This window comes from Nelusetta ayraudi, unplaced genomic scaffold (genome assembly GCF_046127955.1).
Source record: "Nelusetta ayraudi isolate G7.1 ecotype Tasmania unplaced genomic scaffold, CSIRO-AGI_Nayr_v1 ptg000008l, whole genome shotgun sequence".
NCBI classification, from domain to species: Eukaryota; Metazoa; Chordata; class Actinopteri; order Tetraodontiformes; family Monacanthidae; genus Nelusetta; species Nelusetta ayraudi.
Window position 1 is genome coordinate 149,500 of NW_027466058.1, and position 18,714 is coordinate 168,213.

General features: G+C 41.1%; 4 protein-coding genes across 5 annotated transcripts; 2 read left to right on the forward strand and 2 right to left on the reverse strand.

Moving 5' to 3' along the window:
- Nucleotides 1-341: 341 nt before the first annotated feature.
- Nucleotides 342-3,740, reverse strand: rps24 (ribosomal protein S24). Of its 2 annotated transcripts, XM_076018457.1 has the most exons (7): nt 3,701-3,740; nt 3,203-3,306; nt 2,473-2,538; nt 2,188-2,397; nt 1,680-1,793; nt 905-925; nt 342-429 (listed from the first exon to the last, which is right to left on the reverse strand). In XM_076018457.1, exons 1-6 carry the CDS (start codon nt 3,723-3,725, stop codon nt 920-922), a joined length of 525 nt encoding a protein of 174 aa, XP_075874572.1. In that variant the 5' UTR covers nt 3,726-3,740; the 3' UTR covers nt 342-429; nt 905-919. The 2 variants fall into 2 exon arrangements, with proteins under 2 accessions (XP_075874572.1, XP_075874573.1); XM_076018458.1 differs by lacking the exon at nt 905-925.
- Nucleotides 3,741-3,971: 231 nt separating this feature from the next.
- Nucleotides 3,972-7,883, reverse strand: eif4ebp2 (eukaryotic translation initiation factor 4E binding protein 2). Its single transcript, XM_076018460.1, has 3 exons — nt 7,549-7,883; nt 5,852-6,031; nt 3,972-5,769 (listed from the first exon to the last, which is right to left on the reverse strand). The coding sequence occupies exons 1-3, from the start codon at nt 7,676-7,678 to the stop codon at nt 5,738-5,740; spliced, it is 342 nt and encodes a 113-aa protein (XP_075874575.1). The 5' UTR covers nt 7,679-7,883; the 3' UTR covers nt 3,972-5,737.
- A 579-nt stretch (nt 7,884-8,462) lies between these two features.
- On the forward strand, nt 8,463-13,438 carry ppa1b (inorganic pyrophosphatase 1b). Its single transcript, XM_076018453.1, has 11 exons — nt 8,463-8,612; nt 10,108-10,172; nt 11,016-11,069; nt 11,163-11,282; nt 11,381-11,467; nt 11,608-11,734; nt 11,827-11,954; nt 12,198-12,283; nt 12,412-12,487; nt 12,582-12,621; nt 13,087-13,438. Exons 1-11 carry the CDS (start codon nt 8,552-8,554, stop codon nt 13,110-13,112), a joined length of 870 nt encoding a protein of 289 aa, XP_075874568.1. The 5' UTR covers nt 8,463-8,551; the 3' UTR covers nt 13,113-13,438.
- Nucleotides 13,439-14,218: 780 nt separating this feature from the next.
- Nucleotides 14,219-18,614, forward strand: sar1ab (secretion associated, Ras related GTPase 1Ab). The gene is made up of 7 exons (XM_076018456.1): nt 14,219-14,395; nt 15,755-15,825; nt 16,191-16,310; nt 16,397-16,462; nt 16,554-16,657; nt 16,764-16,895; nt 17,217-18,614. Exons 2-7 carry the CDS (start codon nt 15,768-15,770, stop codon nt 17,331-17,333), a joined length of 597 nt encoding a protein of 198 aa, XP_075874571.1. The 5' UTR covers nt 14,219-14,395; nt 15,755-15,767; the 3' UTR covers nt 17,334-18,614.
- Nucleotides 18,615-18,714: the final 100 nt, after the last annotated feature.

Here is an 18,714-nt window from a genome sequence, read left to right on the forward strand (position 1 = left end):
TGCTTTTCGACTCAATACGAGGTATGGAGTAATGCTACGGCAACTCCACAAGGTGTCACCGTTACGGCTTTAGGAAATGAAGACGGAAAGAATCGAGCCAATTTATCTGGAAGAAAATGTTAAACGTGACTAGAACTATGGACTCAGCGTTGTCATGATCACATGCCTTTCTGGAATTGAGATTAAACTACATTGCCTGAGTAACGAATCCTTGATTTAGACAGTAAAACAGAACAGCAACCAAGACTAAGAGTTGACCTTTAAAATGTTTTTCATCCATCATTCAAGAAACACGTTTCTATAACTGATGAATGTTCAGAACAAAACACTGGCACACAGACTTTTCCAATTTTTTTTTTCCAAAGTTTATTTGGCGACAATATACAAGAACATCTTGAGCACGAAGACCTCCCAGGCAGTCCAGGCTCACTGCAAAGAGAAAGCACAAAAATGAACACAAGAAATTGAATAAGTCAGTTATAAGTCATTCGCAAACAAGACAACTGAAGTCTCAACAGGCAACGACAGGATTAATTTAGACAACGATATTTTCAGGGGGATCACACCGTGGCAACCAACAAAGTTATTAAAAAAAATAATCAATTAACTCTCATAAGAAATCCACAGTTGTAGCTCTTACATTTCACACACTCAAGGGTCCACATGCTACACTTAACTCTACGACTAATGAACTATCCTAAGCTCTGCTTAAGCACAAGTGCCCTGTGGCAGAGTGACAAGGGGGAAGGGTAGTAAGAGGAGAGGAAACTAGTAGGAACGACTTTTAACCACGAGGACGGGTTGAATGGGGAGGAACTGCAGGAAAGCGTGACATGCACAGCGTAGCTTTATTGGCATTTGATGTGCAACACAACAGCACACCATGCCTGTTCCAGTTCTATACCTGCACACTGACACTTTATTTCTGTGCGAGAAATCCATGGGTGGCAAAATCAAGAACAAAACATGAACAAAAGATCGTTAACATGTTGAGAAATGAAATGTGAAAAGAAATGATGTCAAACTAATCTTTGGGTTGGTGGAGTTATGACAAATGAAGGAAAATCAAGTATATTGAAGGATTTTCTCTTTGGTCAAGTAAAGGTGGGAACAAACAATATTTATTTCGAAATACAAATCAATGTTCCTGGTTAGTGCTGGATTTTTTTTTTAAACTAGATTTGACTTAATTCAAGTTGCCAAAGAATCTGACAGCACCAGTTTGGGTCAAATCTTTGTCAAGTACTAAGTCACGTTAGATACATTTAGTGGGAAATGTATCAAGGTTTAAACTCTGAAGTGGGTGAGGGTTTAAAAAGGAGGAGTTAGCCTCTATCCATCACTCCTGGATTATCTGCACACTGCAGTTAGTCTATTTGCTCACAACATTTACCTTCTACAGGTCCAGAAGCGCATTTGATACGATTGGAAAAATGACAAAGGAAATCAAAACAGGGGTGAAACAAGCAATGTAATGAAGGAAGAAAAGGAATGATTACAAAATGAACTTAGACAGCACTAAATTCAGCGATGTCTTGTGTCTTTGCAATTTTTTTTTTTTCTTCATTATCCAATCCGATATCATCCTACCTCAAAAGACATTTTGACCAAGAAAACTTGACTATGAATGGTTTGGTGACAGCACGCTGTCACTAAATATGAAATAACGGTCACAATACCTTTTTGCCAGCAGCGCCCACACTGGCCTTCTTGGTTCCTCGTACTTTCTTCATTCTGTTCTTGCGTTCTTTGCGCTGTTTCCTAGAGGTCTTCTTCTTCTCATAGAGACCATGCTGCAGAACACAAGTTAAACACCAATGAATTTTTTTTTAATCCCACATTAACAGACAAAACCTTCACATTTAGGCCAGTGAATTGCAATTCAAATCACAACTCTCTAAAACAGTGAATCTATGATTTAAAAAAAACAACAAGATAACTGTAAGACTAGACAGATGTGTTGAGCCACATTCAACCTGCTCCCTTCATAAGAAACATAGTTAATCATTGCAAATAAGTAAAGTACCATAAACTAAACCAGTCATTTAACTACTTCATCTATCATGCATCATTCAATAATGCGCAAGCTTTAAGGTCCATAAAATATTAGCAACACAACTATGCACTTCAAAATCAATTAGCAGGTTTGGTTGGGGACGAACAGGCTCATGCAGCAGCAACACTCACTCTGGCCAGTCTGTGTTTGGGCTCGTTCTTCTTGGCATAGTCTAGGGAGTCGTACACCATGGCAAAGCCGGTTGTCTTGCCACCGCCAAACTGAGTTCTGAAGCCGAACACGAACACGACATCAGGGGTGGTCTTGTACATTTTTGCAAGCTTCTCCCTGATTTCGGTCTTGGGGACTGTCGCCTTGCCGGGATGCAGGACGTCGACGACCTACAAAGACAAAGTTTTGGTATGAGATTCTGATCAAAATCACAGAAACATTGTAATAGGTGGAAGGACTTTTACCATTTGCTTCCTCTGAAGCAGCCGGTTCGTCATAAACTTGCGGGTCCTGACTGTCACTGTGTCATTCTGAAAATTTTAGAGACAAACACGGTTATATCAAGAGGCTTGCAGAAATACGGATGTTAGTCAGAATACCACACTGACGTTTTCTATCACAGCCATACAGTAGTGCCCACGTTAGCTTGACGCATGCTTTCCTCGCCGAAAACTTAATGTTTCTCTGCCTTCAAGTTTTCTATAACAGCAACTGAACCACGTTATGGGAGGGTGTGTGTGTGAAAAGAAGCTTTTTGTCAGAAGTAAAATAGAACATTACTTTCTCTGATAAGGAGGGCCGCTATGCTACTTTACAAGAGCTACATGCTAACGTTAGCAGATGGAGGCTAGGACCGGGTTTTCGTGCGATTTTTAGTTTTAAACGAAAATTCTGTTAGGAAGCAAGGTCCAGACGTCTATGTAATGATGAAGAAATAATTCCAGCACGCAAAGGCTGCCAAGGAGGTTACATTGCATTTGGTTGGTGTATACAGTGCGGGAGAACTGCACTCGGGTTAGCAACATGATATGGTCGCTTAAGTTTGCTATTGTATATTTATATATTTGATCCATATTGACATTTTTGGCACATCTGGGGCATCAACGATCGCACACAAAGCGATAGAAGTGTCTAAATTAAAGGATGAACAGGATGATGGACGGATTTTATTTGTATTTTAGCCCCAACACTCACCATCTTGACGCCGGCCTCACTCAGGGACGTAGAAAAGGAGGAAGGACCGGTAGGCGCCCGGATTAATGCCTGCAGAAAATTCAGCGGGCAAGCACTTAGCGTGCCTGATTTAAAAACAAGGTTAAAATAATATACACTTAAGTATTTATTTATTTGCTAACACTCTTACTTCTTACCCATTTCAGAAAGCATTTAACAAATCGTTTTTAGAATTAGTTACATTGAAAATAGGCATAAAGTATATTTAGGGCAGACTGCGAAATGTTGTTATCTTCTTTTGATGAGTATTCATGTTTACAACTCGGGTACAACGTAAGAACAAATAACATTTCGGAAACACTTTAGAAGGTCTCAGCGCTTCGAGTCTCAATGGGGAAACATTAACAACAAAATAATACGAAGAAAAAACGCCGCACTGTCTCTTGAGTCCGCCAGGGGTCAGCTAATGCAACTTTTAAATATCTTTTACACTTTTAAATAGGGTTCAAAGCTGCTTACAAAACACGATGTTGTCTTGATCCATGAACAGCTTCTAATGTGAAAAAATCTTATGAAAAATGACTTAGCCACAGAATTAGCAAAAAACAAACAAACAAACGACATGCCATGACAGTTTTTTGTTACAGAACTTTATTGATCTTGCAGCAACAGTGTCCACTGGCATTTGACTTTCATGTAAAATAGTTATTCCAAAGTTCTCATAATTTTGTTTCAAATGTCACACAATGTTAAGCCCTCACTGTCAAACCAAGTCAATATGCAAAATAATTTTTGTGTAATATGAAGTTATGACACTGCAATATTCTATCCTCAAAGATGTGCAATGCAAACTGTACTGAAGCAACCCTTCCACCAGATGTGTTCTAATATGGCCAGAACTGTAAAGCCATGAGGAAAAAGTAAAATAAAATATTCTACACAATTTCAGCCCATTCAGTGGTTCCAATCATACAGACAGACAAACTCATGTTGTGAATAAATTTGGTACATCCTGGTATTTGTTATGCCAAGTAAGGAGCTGCTCTGCTAAGACAGATAACTTCTATTAAGTGGGACATGACTTTGAGTTCCTTCTGTGTCAATGCATTTGAATGTTTGTGGAAAAAAATAAACCGTACAAGTACAGAGTTACTTGTTCTGTGTTACAGTGAAAAAATAAACCTCTATTGGAAAGGACACATCAGCAATGTGGAACTGAGTGTCAGTTACTGCATTTGATGTCAAGTAAGGCATGGGCTGACATGATACATTAAAACAATAAAGTTTTGTAAATTATATTAAGGACACTGGGAGCAGATCTGTGAATGAATAGACACCATATCCATCAAGCCTTGTGCAGACAGTGTAGTCTGGTTCCTAGACACTGGACAAAAATTAAAGGCTTAACAGTATTCATTCCCAAAACAAAAAGCATCAATACTTAGAAACTGTTTTAAAAAATAAAATGTATATATATATAAAAAATCTGGATTTCAAGTTTCATCTTTTTCTATGTCATTGTATTTTACCCTGAAATTGCAAATTTGGAAATGAACCATGAATTTTAGAGACTGGGTATCTGGTCTTACAATAATTGTTGAATGTATTCCCGTACTACCCCTTCTTATTTCTGACAAATAAAAATCAAAAATCAAAAAAAAGAAATCACTGAACCATACTGAAAATTAATACAAATGGATAACTTGAGCCAAGAAGGAGGACAAAGCATCAATAATTTGTTCCACAGTCACAATAATGACATCCCATTGTCATTGAAAGCTTCTTTCCCATTGCCAGACTCACAGTTTCACATATTAGCAGGAAATACAATCATTTGAATTTAATAAAACTAAATATTTCAGAAGAGAGAGATTTCTTTTCTCTTTAAAATTTTTAAAAACTTAAACTGGCATCTGTGCTAGAAATGGAAACTAAAATCTTGGAATGACATGAAATTGTCACCAAATAGCCAAGGAAAAAGGAGAGTATCCCTTTACATATTATCACAAGAAGTGAAAATAACCAGCGCTTCAAGTCACTCAATCCTGAACTGAGAGAAAATTAAATAAAATGTTTAGCCGAAGAGCTTTGACACCAAAGACTGTGATAAATATCAAAGCCTTTGGCTGAATCTAAGGCCAAAATGACTGGTCAATGCCTGGGGTTGAATATGGCCAGTTGTATAATGTGCAATGTTAAGGATTCTGGCTCACATGAAACTTTCAGGCAAACGGAGAGGTTGACTAGCTGCTGTGGGTGAGTGACATTTTAGACCTGCACCCCGCTGTGCGGTCTTTCATTTGCACAGCGACGAGTAAACACGGGAATTGATGCAAAACAACCCTTTTGCTTCCAGGTTGGTAACACACTGTGGCTGTATTTATGATACACTGAATCCTCAAGGTTCATTCAAACACACACAGCACATCCAGCAGCAGGACAGAGAGCTAAAGAAGATGGCTGCCATGAGGGCTCACAACATTGGTTTCTACAAGCCAAGCCACTGGCACGTGTCGTGCCAGGTCATTTTGCTTCTGCTGGTGCGGTTCCAGTTTGTTAGATGTCCATTTCAAACTGAGCATCCTCACCTGGAAACAAAAAAGGAACAAGGGGAAACGGTGAAGAGGCTGTGCGAGGAGGGGATGCGCTCATTCTTCCACACTTCCTCACCTTTAGCGGGCTTGCCGTCGTGGTTCTTGACGTGGTTGTTGGCTTCGTTCTTCTGGTTCTCTCTCAGGACATTCTGGCTGGTCACTCCGGGGATGACAGGCAGGTGCGCTGGTGGCGTCTGGGCCAGGGGGGAATTGCGCTGGTCCAGCAGGAACTTGCGGTCATAGATGATCCGGGTTCCTGTGGCAGAGAAACACAGACGCACTCAGTTTATTTGTGTACATACCAGGAAATGTGATTCAGCTCAAATGTCTGGACTTCACCCAGCCATTGCAGATGGAGTCATTTCTGACTCAGCATCATACTTTTTACAGAATGTTATTGTGAAAATTTGTAGGTAATGTGACCTATCGCACACTGTTCACTGTGTTTATTGTGACAAATGTCTGGTGCTATACAAATAGACAGTAAAGGTTCCTATCTGATTATTTTGGGTCCTCACAAACCAGACAACATCTCGTACATTTGAATCCATTTCAATATTATACATCGTGGCAACAGAAGAAGCTCTAATTAGATCCTGCAACAAAGCATCAAATGAATAATAAGATCCATTGTATGATTTATTGCACTTCCTGACTTTAAAAATCATTCTATAAATTGTTTATTCCAACCTGAATGCTCTTCAAACACGATTATCTTGTCCTTTTGGCGTCTCCCTTCAGGGCGCGCCATTGCCAATTGAGTGCCTCCATCTATCAGTCTCTTTTGCATCCTCTTCTCCCGCACCAGCTGACTTCATATCCTCTTTCATTATGTCCATAAATCTCTTTGCTCTTCCTCTAGGCCTCCTGCTTGGCAGTTCCAACCTCAACATCCTTCTACTCTGTCCATGTGCTTTAACTCCCACATATCCTACATGCACTGTTCCCCTGACAGAACTCCTTCTTGATCCTGTCCATCCTGGTCAACCCCAAATAGAAGCTCAACATTCCATTGTTTGCCACCTCCAACTCTGTTTCATGCCTTTTCCTCAGCGCCAGCAGTTCCCAACACTGCGTTTTTCCACTTCTTGCTGATACTCTTATCACAAATCAAACCTCTAACACTTTCCTCCACTTGCTCTGCATTTTTCCACATTCTCTGTTGCGCTAGACTCTGACCCCGAGTACTTTAAATCCTCCACCTTCTTTATCTCTACTCCTTGCAACCTCTCTCTCTCACTCTGTCTCTCTCTCTTACACAAGTATTCAATCCTGCTGCGGCAGACCTTCATTCCTCTCCTTTCCTGGGCAAACCTCCACCTGCTCCATATCGTCATACGTCACAGACTCCAGCCTAACCTCATCTGTCAGCCTGCCCTTCACCAGGGCTGACAAGAAGGCGTTCGCCATGGTGATGCACGTGCTGACGAACGGCTATGGGGGGGCTTGATGTAAAAAAAAAAAATAAAAAAAAATGCATTTGCAAGAATCTCTGCGCTGCAAAGCAGCCAATCGGGCATCGGCGTGGGGGGGACAGTAGGCGGGGCTTTGTTTTGTTATTGTTTTGATCGAGATGACAAGGCAAGCCTAGGCCACAGCGACGCGAGCAGCTATCACGGTGGCTGCAGAATAGCAACAAAGGGAAGAAAAATTAAGAGAGAGAGAGAGAGAGAGAGAGAGAGAGAGAGAGAGAGAGAGAGAGAGAGAGGAACCGCGCCATCACATCGACCCTCATCCAAAAGAACCTGCCGTGTTGACAAGGCGACCACATACCTCCGGGAGTGGTAGAAAATAAAGTGCCTCCAGGGGTGGTGCAATAGTCATGAGGTAGCTGCGTTGTGTCGTTGATCAACACCCTCCTGGTCGGGATCGCCCTGCTCTCGCTCAGCTGACGACTGGACATGTTGGTATTTTTTGTGGGGAGGTTGGGAGGGCGACGATAGGATGACAAATATAACAGCTGCAAAAATAAGAAGGGCGTTCACTTCCTGACGGACGCTGGAATCCCGGGCCTTTCCCCCTACTCTTCTTTCTTGTCGTTCCTGTCGTCCTCCCAGCCGTCAGCAGCACCGTCCCCTCCCTCGACAAGGCAGGAAGCACGACGGCCAGCGGGCGGATGTGATGCCTGTGTGAGAGGGCGGGGTGGCGAGGGGTTCAGTGCCAGCCCACTTCGGAAAAAAAGAAAGAAAAAAAAAATCAATTAAATCGTGTCGAAGTGTCCCAAAATAACCTAAACGTCACAACAAGTGTTTTCCTTCTAAATACGCTACGATTACGATTCAACTATTTTTGTAATTAGGGATCGACATGTAAAGATCATTGAAGAGATTGAATTAAATGAACATGTGTCATCCATGCATCACTGTTTATGTGTTTATTTCAAGATTTTCTAAAGGAAATAAAGCTGCAGCCGAGTTTCATAGCTTTAGCCAATATCGTTGGGTTGACGTTGCATTCATGTTCTTCTTGTATGTCCCGTAAACAAACACGATAAATAATGATTAATGAAATACATGTTATATACATCGGATTTAGTTCTAAAATGGTAATTCAAAGCAGCAATTACCTACGTCACATTCAGTGTTATTATACACAGCCGTAGAAGTAGACGTTTTAGCAACCCTAAGTACTGTAAGCAACGTTTCCGACAGGCACTGAATGGAACCGCTGCGCATGCGCAATACACGCCTCGTCGACGCTCGCCACCAATCGAGACGTATCCCTCCGCCGCCATCCCTTATCCCGGAGTCAGGCAGACGCACAAACCAGCGCAGACATGAGCTTCGCAGTGGAACAGAGGGGCAACACCAACTCCCTGAGCTACCGGCTCTTTTTCAGTAAGTGGGAAAAACAACTCAATGGAAACACAATTTATATCTTCGTTTGCTGCCTTACAAGTCTGTACACGATTTTCTGAGGCTAACTGCCGCTTCCCACGTGTCACTTAATGTATCGTTATAGCCGCTGCCTATCAACAACCGCGTGTAGTTGCGTGAACAAAGTAGACGTTTCTCTAAAAAAAAAAGGTCTGTTGGTTTCGTCAGCCAGAATAGCAGGTGGAACGTTACGTCAAGCCAGTTGTGCCGGTTTATATCGAAACATCCAGGTCAAGCAAGGTGCGCTGTGCCATATCTGCATCTCGCCCTGCCGAAACGCACGCAAACTATTCTTGCATCATGCACTGTGTGGCGGCACTCGTTGTTGTTTTTTTTGTTTCGTTTTTTGTTTCGGAAATCCAACGCAAAGCTAGAACACGTCAGTGAACAGAAAGTAAAGCCTGCATCTGGGTGAGCAACGCCCTTTCTGCTGGGAATCACTCCCGAGCACCATACCAATAACAATGAGGCCTTTGACATGGAGAGGACAAGAGTGTAGCTTCAGTAAGCTGTTAATAAATGATCCACAGAACTACAGACGGATTATATGAAGGGTTATCTAGCTTTAAAAAAAAAAATAATAATAATCATAGTGGGTCGTGCCTTCGTCAGTTCTGCAGTGTAATGAACCAGAAATATTTGAAATAAACATAACTAGAGTATATCACAAAAACACACGTACATACAACTGAAGATGCCTTTTCTTGATAAAAGTGAACTGAGATGCTGCTCAGTTGGAATATTTCATAGTCAAAACAATTTGCTTAATCTACTTGATGAAGAGGACAGACCTGTTGCAAAATGAAGAGATTTGTACCTCACTTTGAAAGAGTGAACAATGAGTTTTACCAAGTTTTGTCGTGCGTCCTGACTTCAATGTTGCTAAATGATGTCATTGCTGAAATGATATATTTTGCATGTGAGCTCAATCTGGTACTTTTTATTTTTAAAACAACAACATTGCAGAACCATTGCTTGTGCGTATTTGCAATTGTAACATGTGACTGTAGCCTCGGGAACATCAGGATTTTAAGAAAAGAACAAACAAGAAATGCACCCCTCCACCAACATGAATGAACTTCACAGAGCTGATGGTGTTAATGGTAAAAGGAGCATAGGGGGAGTTTTGACCTGTGCTGCAGCTTTGGCAAACTTCCAAAGTCATGGAAAGTTGCCCTACATGTGATGCAGCAAATTAAACACACTGGACTGAGTGGGTCAAACCAAAAATGAAAAAAGCTATAAAAAAAAAAAGAAAGAAAAAAGTTAAACACTCAAACAGGACAACTGTCCTTTTCAACTAGACGGTGCGTATATGCTGTGATTATCACTTAACAGGTTATCTTCTGCGTGCGTTGGCTTTTTATGACTGGGTAAACAGATATGCATTGGCTTTCAGCCAAGAGCGGGGTCCGTCTGCCGCATTTATACAACATTGTTCTTCTCTGTCTTTCAGAAAATGCTGAGGGGAAGTACATCTCACCATTCCATGATATACCCATGTATGCAGATGAGGGCCAGGTAACTTCATTTTACTGAAATCAAAATGAGGGTGCCCCTATTTGAACCGCAGTGCATCATTTTGAGCAACTGTGTCGTATTCCCACCAGTTGATAGCGAGTTTCAGAAGTACTTCTGGAACAACAGAGCTGCACCACTTACATTGACACACTGTAGCCGGCTGGTCTGCCATAGGACTACATCGTCACATGAGCTCCTCCAGTGACATATTCTTTAGTGCATCTGCTTTTGGAGAAACACAGAGTTGAGTGTGTGGCTTATATATTTACCTGTAGCCATACTGGAGGTTTTGTTGCTGCCGCGCCGTGTGGCCGTAAAGCAAGGAGTGTTCTCGGATGGTGTTGGGCAGGCAACCAAAGTGGCACAGTACTGTATCAGGCCCAGCAAGACATGCTAAGTCGATGCCAAGATACCATTCTAACTATTCCAAATTCTTATAAAGGATTTTGAATGTATCTTTTAAAAGTAGGAAAAACTTAGTACAGGTATTAACTTGTATATTTGTAGTCATCTCGAGTCTATAATTTATGGACATTTTACAGTTGTGAATAAAGTTGATAAAAGTTCATAGTCTGACTCTGAAGGCTGTGGCCTTACCTCTCCATTTGCTAAAGGCTGTGTCAACACCCCCCCCACCCCCCTGTCTAGATAGTAGATGATCTACTGACTATCTCTCTGTAACAATTCCTCTATTGATAACTAAAAGCCTCAGAGTATCAGATTATTTAAGCATTGCCAGTTTTGTTTCAGTATGTCTGATTATGCAAGTGTGCATGTGCTGCTTTAGTTCAAAATAAAGATAATCATACAAATGAAATGTATATTTTATTTATTTCCCTACAGAACATCTTCCATATGGTTGTTGAGGTACCAAGATGGACAAATGCAAAGATGGAGGTACAAGTCCTCACTCATCTTAAACAACAATTTGGTGTAATACTCACAGCCTTTGCCGATCAGCTTTGATAAGTCAGTACAATTTCTTTTCAGATTGCCACTAAAGACCTCCTGAACCCCATTAAGCAAGATGTGAAGAAGGGCAAGTTGAGGTTCGTGGCAAACATTTTCCCGCATAAAGGCTACATTTGGAACTACGGAGCCATTCCTCAGGTTTGCATCTGTTAGAGTTGCACCTTCTCAGTGTTGAGTAACTACAGAGTGGTTCAACTCATTCATCTGCCGTGCTTCATTTTTTTTATGAATTTCAGACGTGGGAAGATCCTGCACACAAAGATGCAGACACTGGTTGCTGTGGTGACAACGACCCCGTCGATGTCTGTGAAATCGGCAGCAAGGTATGACGACAGCTGGTGGTTTCGCCGTGTCCTTCCTCTTGGCCAACTCGTTTACCATGATTATCAATGCCACCGTATGCTTCAAGAGAAAAAGGATATCGACTGCCCGAAATTGAACCTCAGACTGAATCTCCCGTCAGGTGTGCTCCCGCGGTGACGTGATCAGGGTCAAGGTGCTCGGCGTCCTGGCCATGATCGACGAGGGCGAGACTGATTGGAAAGTGATTGCAATCAATGTGGAGGACCCAGAAGCCAACGACTTCAACAGTAAGCACGTCTGGTACTTTTCTCCGGCCGTCCTGGTGGGCAGCGTCGTTCAACCTGTTCTTGTTTCCATGTTATTTTTTCTCTTTTCTTAGACATTGGCGACGTCCAGCGCCTGAAACCTGGTTATCTGGAGGCCACCGTTGACTGGTTCAGAAGGTACAAAGTGCCTGACGGAAAGCCAGAGAACCAGTTTGCTTTCGACGGGGAGTTCAAAGACAAGGTGTCCACCTAACACACCTTGTATTGCTACCATTTGTTCCGTGATGAATGATTGAATATTGGTCATGAGTCATTTTATGCCTGCTCAGAGGATATTTACAGTCAAAGAATGTGGCTGACACCCTTGTCAAACTTGGTGGAAAGTCCTACAAGGTTCACACGTCAGTCCTGTTAAAACAGAGCTACTGAGTAAATGTGGTGTCAGATAAGGAAAAAATATACTCACCGTTTTTTGTATTTCCAGGATTTTGCCATTCAAGTGATTAAGAGCACTCACAACCACTGGAAGGACCTCATTTCTCAAAAAGCCAAAGCCGGTGAACTGAGCTGGTAAAACGCTGCTCCTAATGTTTTGAAACTACAGCTAATATGGGGAATATGAACAATAAATTCAGAATAAAATTCATACATTGTACTGTTTCGGACATTAAGTACTTGCCTTTTATCATGCTATACAGCAGGAACACGAGCCTGTCGGACTGTGGTAGTCCTCTCTGCTGCTCGGAAGATGAGGCTAAAGCTGCTGTTGGTGATGTAAGTTTAATCTCTCCGAGAGTGCACTGTCTTTTAACAGAGCCTTATTCATTCTTGATTGTTTCCTCTAACTTATGTTGCGCTCCACTTTTAGACGTGTCCTTGCGGCAAGGAAGAACCCATTCCCTGCTCAGGTAGTGTTTCTGAAAAAGTTCTCTCCTTAAATTTAAAGGTCCCATATCATACAATATATATGTTTTGGTCGTTGTATTTCTTCATGAATTCTAGCAGAGTCGCCCTCCTCTGATGTTATCCATTGTGGCTCTAGTTAAAATTGATGCTTTGTTATACCTTTCACATATTTGGAAAAGGACAAAAACAGGGTGGCCATGAGATGCGGTATCACTGCCCTCGTTGACATCACAAAGGGGTTTATTTCCAGAACTGTTTGTTATAGCACACACTGTCTAAAAATTGTAGTAAGCATAAGAGGTACAGGAGGGAATTTTCTCTTATTTGGAGTATTTTGAGAGGACTGAGATATTTATTACTGTGGGGAAAAAAAGGAAAAAATGTTAACGTGAGTTGCATATTATGGGACCTTTATATCTCGAACTTAACTGGTGCAATACAATACTGACTTTTTTTTTTCTTTGCAGTTGATAAATGGTTCTACAAGAAATAATCCAGCCCAGACACGAGTTGGATTTTAATCTTGCAAGAGCATTCGATGACCGTTTTACTTTTGGAACCATTTGCCTGACAGAAAGGAATGTGAATGGTGGCTGTTGCCATGTAGACAACCGGGATATAAAACCTGGATATATACTGTATTAAAAGCAGGGGCAACATTACGAACAATCTCATTTGCTGGTCCGACCAACACTTTTCACTTATTTAACAAAGGAGATGTACCTTTGTACCTTTGGAGATGTACCTTCACGAACAAAATACGTGTCGTTGGATTTGACTCTCAGCTGCTTTAATAAAGCTTTTGGGGATTAAAGTGTAATTAAAGTGTCGTTTTCTTTTTCAGATTCCTATTGTTTTGTCTCACGTGTTTTTAAAGAATGAACGTTCAACGTGAGTTAAAATTCGATTTGAGCCTTTAACGTCTCGAGTTGCCACTGTTGACATGCTGCCACCTAGCGTTGGGCACAACGTTCTGGCGTTCACGTTCATTGTAGTCTTTCCATAGACAGGGATACGCAAAGGCGTCAAACATACCAAGCACATAGATAAAAACATCTAGAGCATTTAGTATTTTCTCTGCCTGCTTTCGCTACAAACTACACTTTTGACCACAGTTGTGGTCATTACGTCACAACAAACGTCCACCTTTCTGAGAAATGCATCTTAACTGGGATCGACGACATACAGTGTGTTGTGTCTGCCTATAATGTACCTGTAAAAGCGACTTAAATAATATAGATTCTGGTAGACAAGATTTGACTGCTGAAAGGGCCTGAGACCAAAGCCCAGAATTAATAGCTTTCATCCAAAATGAAAGTCTTGGGTTCAGTGTAATTAGGTTTGCAGATGTTATCGATGAAGGACGTCAAGTCAAATGGGAATCAGGTAGGTGTACGTAGCTCTTCTGGCGCACGCAAACTTGAATTCCATGCATTAAGTTGGGACTTAATGCTATGCTAACGGCATTTTAACAAAAATGTTTATCCGCCGCTATCATATATAGGTTTATTTTCTATAATTCTTTGGGGTTGTTTTCAACTTGATTAAAAACAGCAACAAAAAAAACCCCGCAGGATTGAGTCGTTTCAAATAATACAAATTATTATTATTTTTATATACCACAACTGTGCTAATACTGGAGCACTCTGACATAGCTAGCTGATGGCCATTTCAGCCAATCAGAAACGAGAGACGCGCCGCACTTCAGCGCGTCGTTCTGGTCCACAGACGAACACCAAAAACCGACGGACGTGAGGTGCATAGGCTCGCGAAAAGGTAATAGCAGCGTCACACATGCGGTTTTGTTGTTGTTGTTGTTGTCCTTCTTCACATAAGTTTCGACATTCTTCTGAACGCCAGGGGTTTCTGCCTGTTCGGACTCTGCCACAAAGTTACCGATTTAGTTCAGACCTCTGTGGACCTCCTGCGCCCATGTTGTTTACAGCTTATATCTTTGTTTAGCTGAGCCCAGGCATGGAGGAACACGCTGGAAGGCTGGGGCTTATTTGTTATTTTTGCATTTGAAGTAATGTTTTTAGACATTTCGAAAATGCCAAACGTCTTGTGGCAATTTATGACACATTGTCATAATTATTTGGGTTTATACATTACGTCATAACCGTTGTCTCACTTCGAATAATGTAAAAACAAAAAAAAAACAAAAAAACAAAAAACAGCAACGAAACAAATAACTTGGGTTTTGCTCAACTGGATTACTGTGAACTGTTCGGTAATTTCCTGAAGCACTGGTCAGTGAAGGCCACAGTGGGTGACAGGTGTGTGTGTGTGTGTGTGTGTGTGTGTGTGTGTGTGTGTGTGTGTGTGTGTGTGTGTGTGTGTGTGTGTGTGTTGGGGGCAGCACAGGGGGGGCTGCCTGCCAAGATCAAGTGTCCTTGCCACAAGCTGTCATAAAAATAGTCAGAGGAAGATCAGTGTGACACAGTGAGACCGCTCCAAGAGCGAGCAGCCATCCAAAAAGGAACCCATGCACCCACTGTGCACGCTCGTGTGTTACATGCTCTGGCCTCCTCTGCCTTTCATGCCCTGACGCCTGTGTGATTACACCGGGCTTACACATACCAGCAAAAGTAATCCCGGGTCAGGAATAATTACTGACAAAGAGCTTCAGTGCTGTGGTCTAGAATGGGATCATGCAAATATTGCAACAGTGCGAAAATCTTCACGTATCACAGTTGGTGTTTTCGCATCAAAAAAAGGCCCCATGTAAGGCAACATTTATGAAACGATATGTAACTCTAGTATGCAAGCGAACATCTCAGAAATGAGAAACGAGAGAGTGAAAATAAAACTCAGTTCTGATCTGTCAGTGAAGTCACTTGAGGCCTTGTTTTGGTCCCTCTCTTAAACACATCAGTTTTATCAGGAAGCATATTCGTAGCAGGCTGCAAACATAGAGTTAATCCCACTGTTGTCTAGAAATGTATAGACATTTTTGGATGGGTAATTGTGTAAGGTTGCTTCCTTAAAGCAGCTTTTTGGTCATAATATAATATCACAAAGGTCCGAGAGTAACTTGAACATGGACAACCGCATGCGACACCCAGTACGTGTACATTAGGATGTTTGGTTTAACGTGTCATTGCAATGAAATGACTTACGTTTGGTTTTCAACAGGCAGTCAAGAGAGATGTCATTTATATTTGACTGGATCTGCAAGAGCTTCAGCAGCGTCTTGCAACTATTAGGTAAAAAGAAATACACAGCTGTTGTTGTACAAACTCAGTTGCCCCTCGGGAATTAGGGTCAAAACTCTTAACATGATTTAGAAATGTACCCATGTTTCATTAAAAAGGAACAAAATGATGCTCAATTTTGAACTAAGCACAGTTTTCTGTTTTCCTCTTAAATTTTGAAACTTTAAATTTATCATGCTTACAAAAATATGCATTTACCAATTTTACATGTATTTCAATTCAACCCAGATTTTAACTTGTATGCACTTTTACATACTGTTTTGCAAAAGAGCGCATTAAAACCAATTTGTTTCCACTCTAGATTTATTTCTCAATATGGGATCAATTACATGTATGTGTTTGTTTATTTTTTTTAGGGTTATACAAGAAGACAGGGAAGCTGGTGTTCCTCGGGCTTGACAATGCTGGAAAAACGACACTCCTGCACATGCTCAGAGACGACAGGCTGGGACAGCATGTGCCAACACTACATCCAAGTATATCCCGCACTCGCACACAAGGTCAGATTAGACATCAGCCGTGTATTTCCTGCTTTCTGATGGATCCTTCCCTCCGTCCTCAGCATCGGAGGAGCTGACCATAGCTGGAATGACGTTCACGACATTTGACCTAGGGGGCCATACGCAAGGTGGAAAGATGAAAAATGTTGTATAATAATGCAATCCCAAATTCAACACGCGTCTTTAAGTAGAAAAATAAAACTGTTCATGTGCTCACAGCACGACGGATCTGGAAGAACTACCTCCCAGCCATTAACGGAATCGTCTACATGGTGGATTGCGCCGATCATGAGCGATTAGCTGAAGCTAAAGTTGAACTGGATGTGAGTCATTCTCATGGATTTCAACTTGATTACTTGGCCAAGTCGCCTAAAATGTTTCAATAATCACAACAATGAGGTGAACACATGTTGAACATACTGTCTGCAGGCCCTGTTAACGGATGAAACAATCTCAAATGTCCCGGTTCTCATCCTCGGGAATAAAATAGACCGTCCAGAGGCCATCAGTGAGGATGGACTCCGAGTAATATTTGGTCTTCATGGATATACAACCGGAAAGGTAAAGACAGCTAATTATGTGATCTTGTGTCTACAATTATTATTGCAAAGTTCAATTTCTGACTCTGCCTTGTGACCTGAGTCACACTTCAAACAATACAGAATAAGCTTTGCAGTTATCTCGAGGTAAAATATATTTACCTTTCAGCATAGAACTGATGGGCTGTCGAATAAGTTTAGCCAAAGTGGAGATTTTAATTTCAGAGTTAGACGTTCTACGCCTTATTTAGTATGAATTCTCGGCTTTTCTTTATAAATGTAAAGGAACTGTTTCAGATGGGCATCAGGTTCTTTACTTATGGCTCTGTCTGTTTCTTTCCAGGGTACTGTGCCACAGAAGGACTTAAATTTGAGGCCAATGGAAGTTTTTATGTGCAGCGTGCTGAAAAGACAAGGTTACGGAGATGGTTTCCGCTGGCTGTCGCAGTATATCGGCTAGTGCGCCATCTCTTATCACCCGTAACCAGATTCACAGTGCAGCCTGCACGTCGAGACTGTTCCACACAAAACTACCTGCTATGGAGATTTTATTGGAGAACTGCACTCAGAGAAAGTGTTCTATGTTAGCGTTTTGCAATCATCATCCCCTCGTGTAAACAAAGGTTAGTTTATGAATCTTTAGTTTGTATTTTTAGGACTGAGCATGTAAAAAAAATGTTTTTTTTTTACATTTATTTGAAGCCAATACAACAGTACTAGTATCCAGTAGTGTATACAGTTTACTGAATGTGCTGAAGCTTTAAAGAGGGTTGGGACGTGGGTTTACTGTTAGTAACCAATTTCAGCTTACAGCAAAGGTCAGCTTGGTGAACACTGTGCTTTGAGTTGATCACAAACATTAGCGAGAATACTCACAAAGGAAGTATTTTTGTATGCAATTTCTTTTACTCTGGTGCGGATCTAAAGTGCAGTCAAGTTCTACAGACAGCTAACCACTTTTTTGTAGATTGCTATAAGAATTGAGTGGCATATCAATGAATGTTTTAGTATAATCGCTGCTGCTGCTTCCAAAGACAGTCGGTTCTGGTGACTGCATTGTTCTTACATTAATGAAGGGTTTACTACTTAAAGCCAATTCGTGGAATGAGACCACATGTGCATTAATTTATATTTTAATATCGGAAGATTTCTTTTGAAAAAAAAACACAAACAAAACACTGTTACAACAATGTTGTTGGGTCAGCAGATCCAGACTCAAACTGGACCACAGTGACTGTGCCTTTGTTCGCTGTTGTAAAGTTACCTGAGTACTTTGTGATTAGTGACTGCTCTCTAGAATGCAGTGATACTATGAGAGCCCTCAGGTGGTGTGCAATATTATCCAATACATTATTTATATTCTCTTAATTTAATGTTGCAAATTGTTTAGCATTAGACGAGATATTGAGTGGTGACGGTATGCGTCTGTTACAAAAGCTCGGTCAAACAAGTTTGAATACAGGAAATATTTTGTCATTGTTCTGAATTTAAAGTGAAAACAATAAGAACCGGTATGACAGCATTACTACAAATTTTGCAATGTAATACTTATCTATGGTATTGCAGAGGTATGACATTTTGATTGATTACTGTACTGAATAAAAAAATGTTAACTGTTTTTTCTTGAAGTATTCATTTAAATGTTAAAACAGTCCATGTTGGAAGTAAACATCAAAGCAATTTTGGCTGTGTGGGAATTTGTCACAAGTGGATGTGTTGAATAAATTAACATGGAGATTAATGTTTGCAAGACTTGGTGCAATGACAAAGATGGATGGATGGCAGAGGTGGAATTTCCCCGACAGGAGTAACACACTGTGAAAACACCTGAAGCTTGCTTA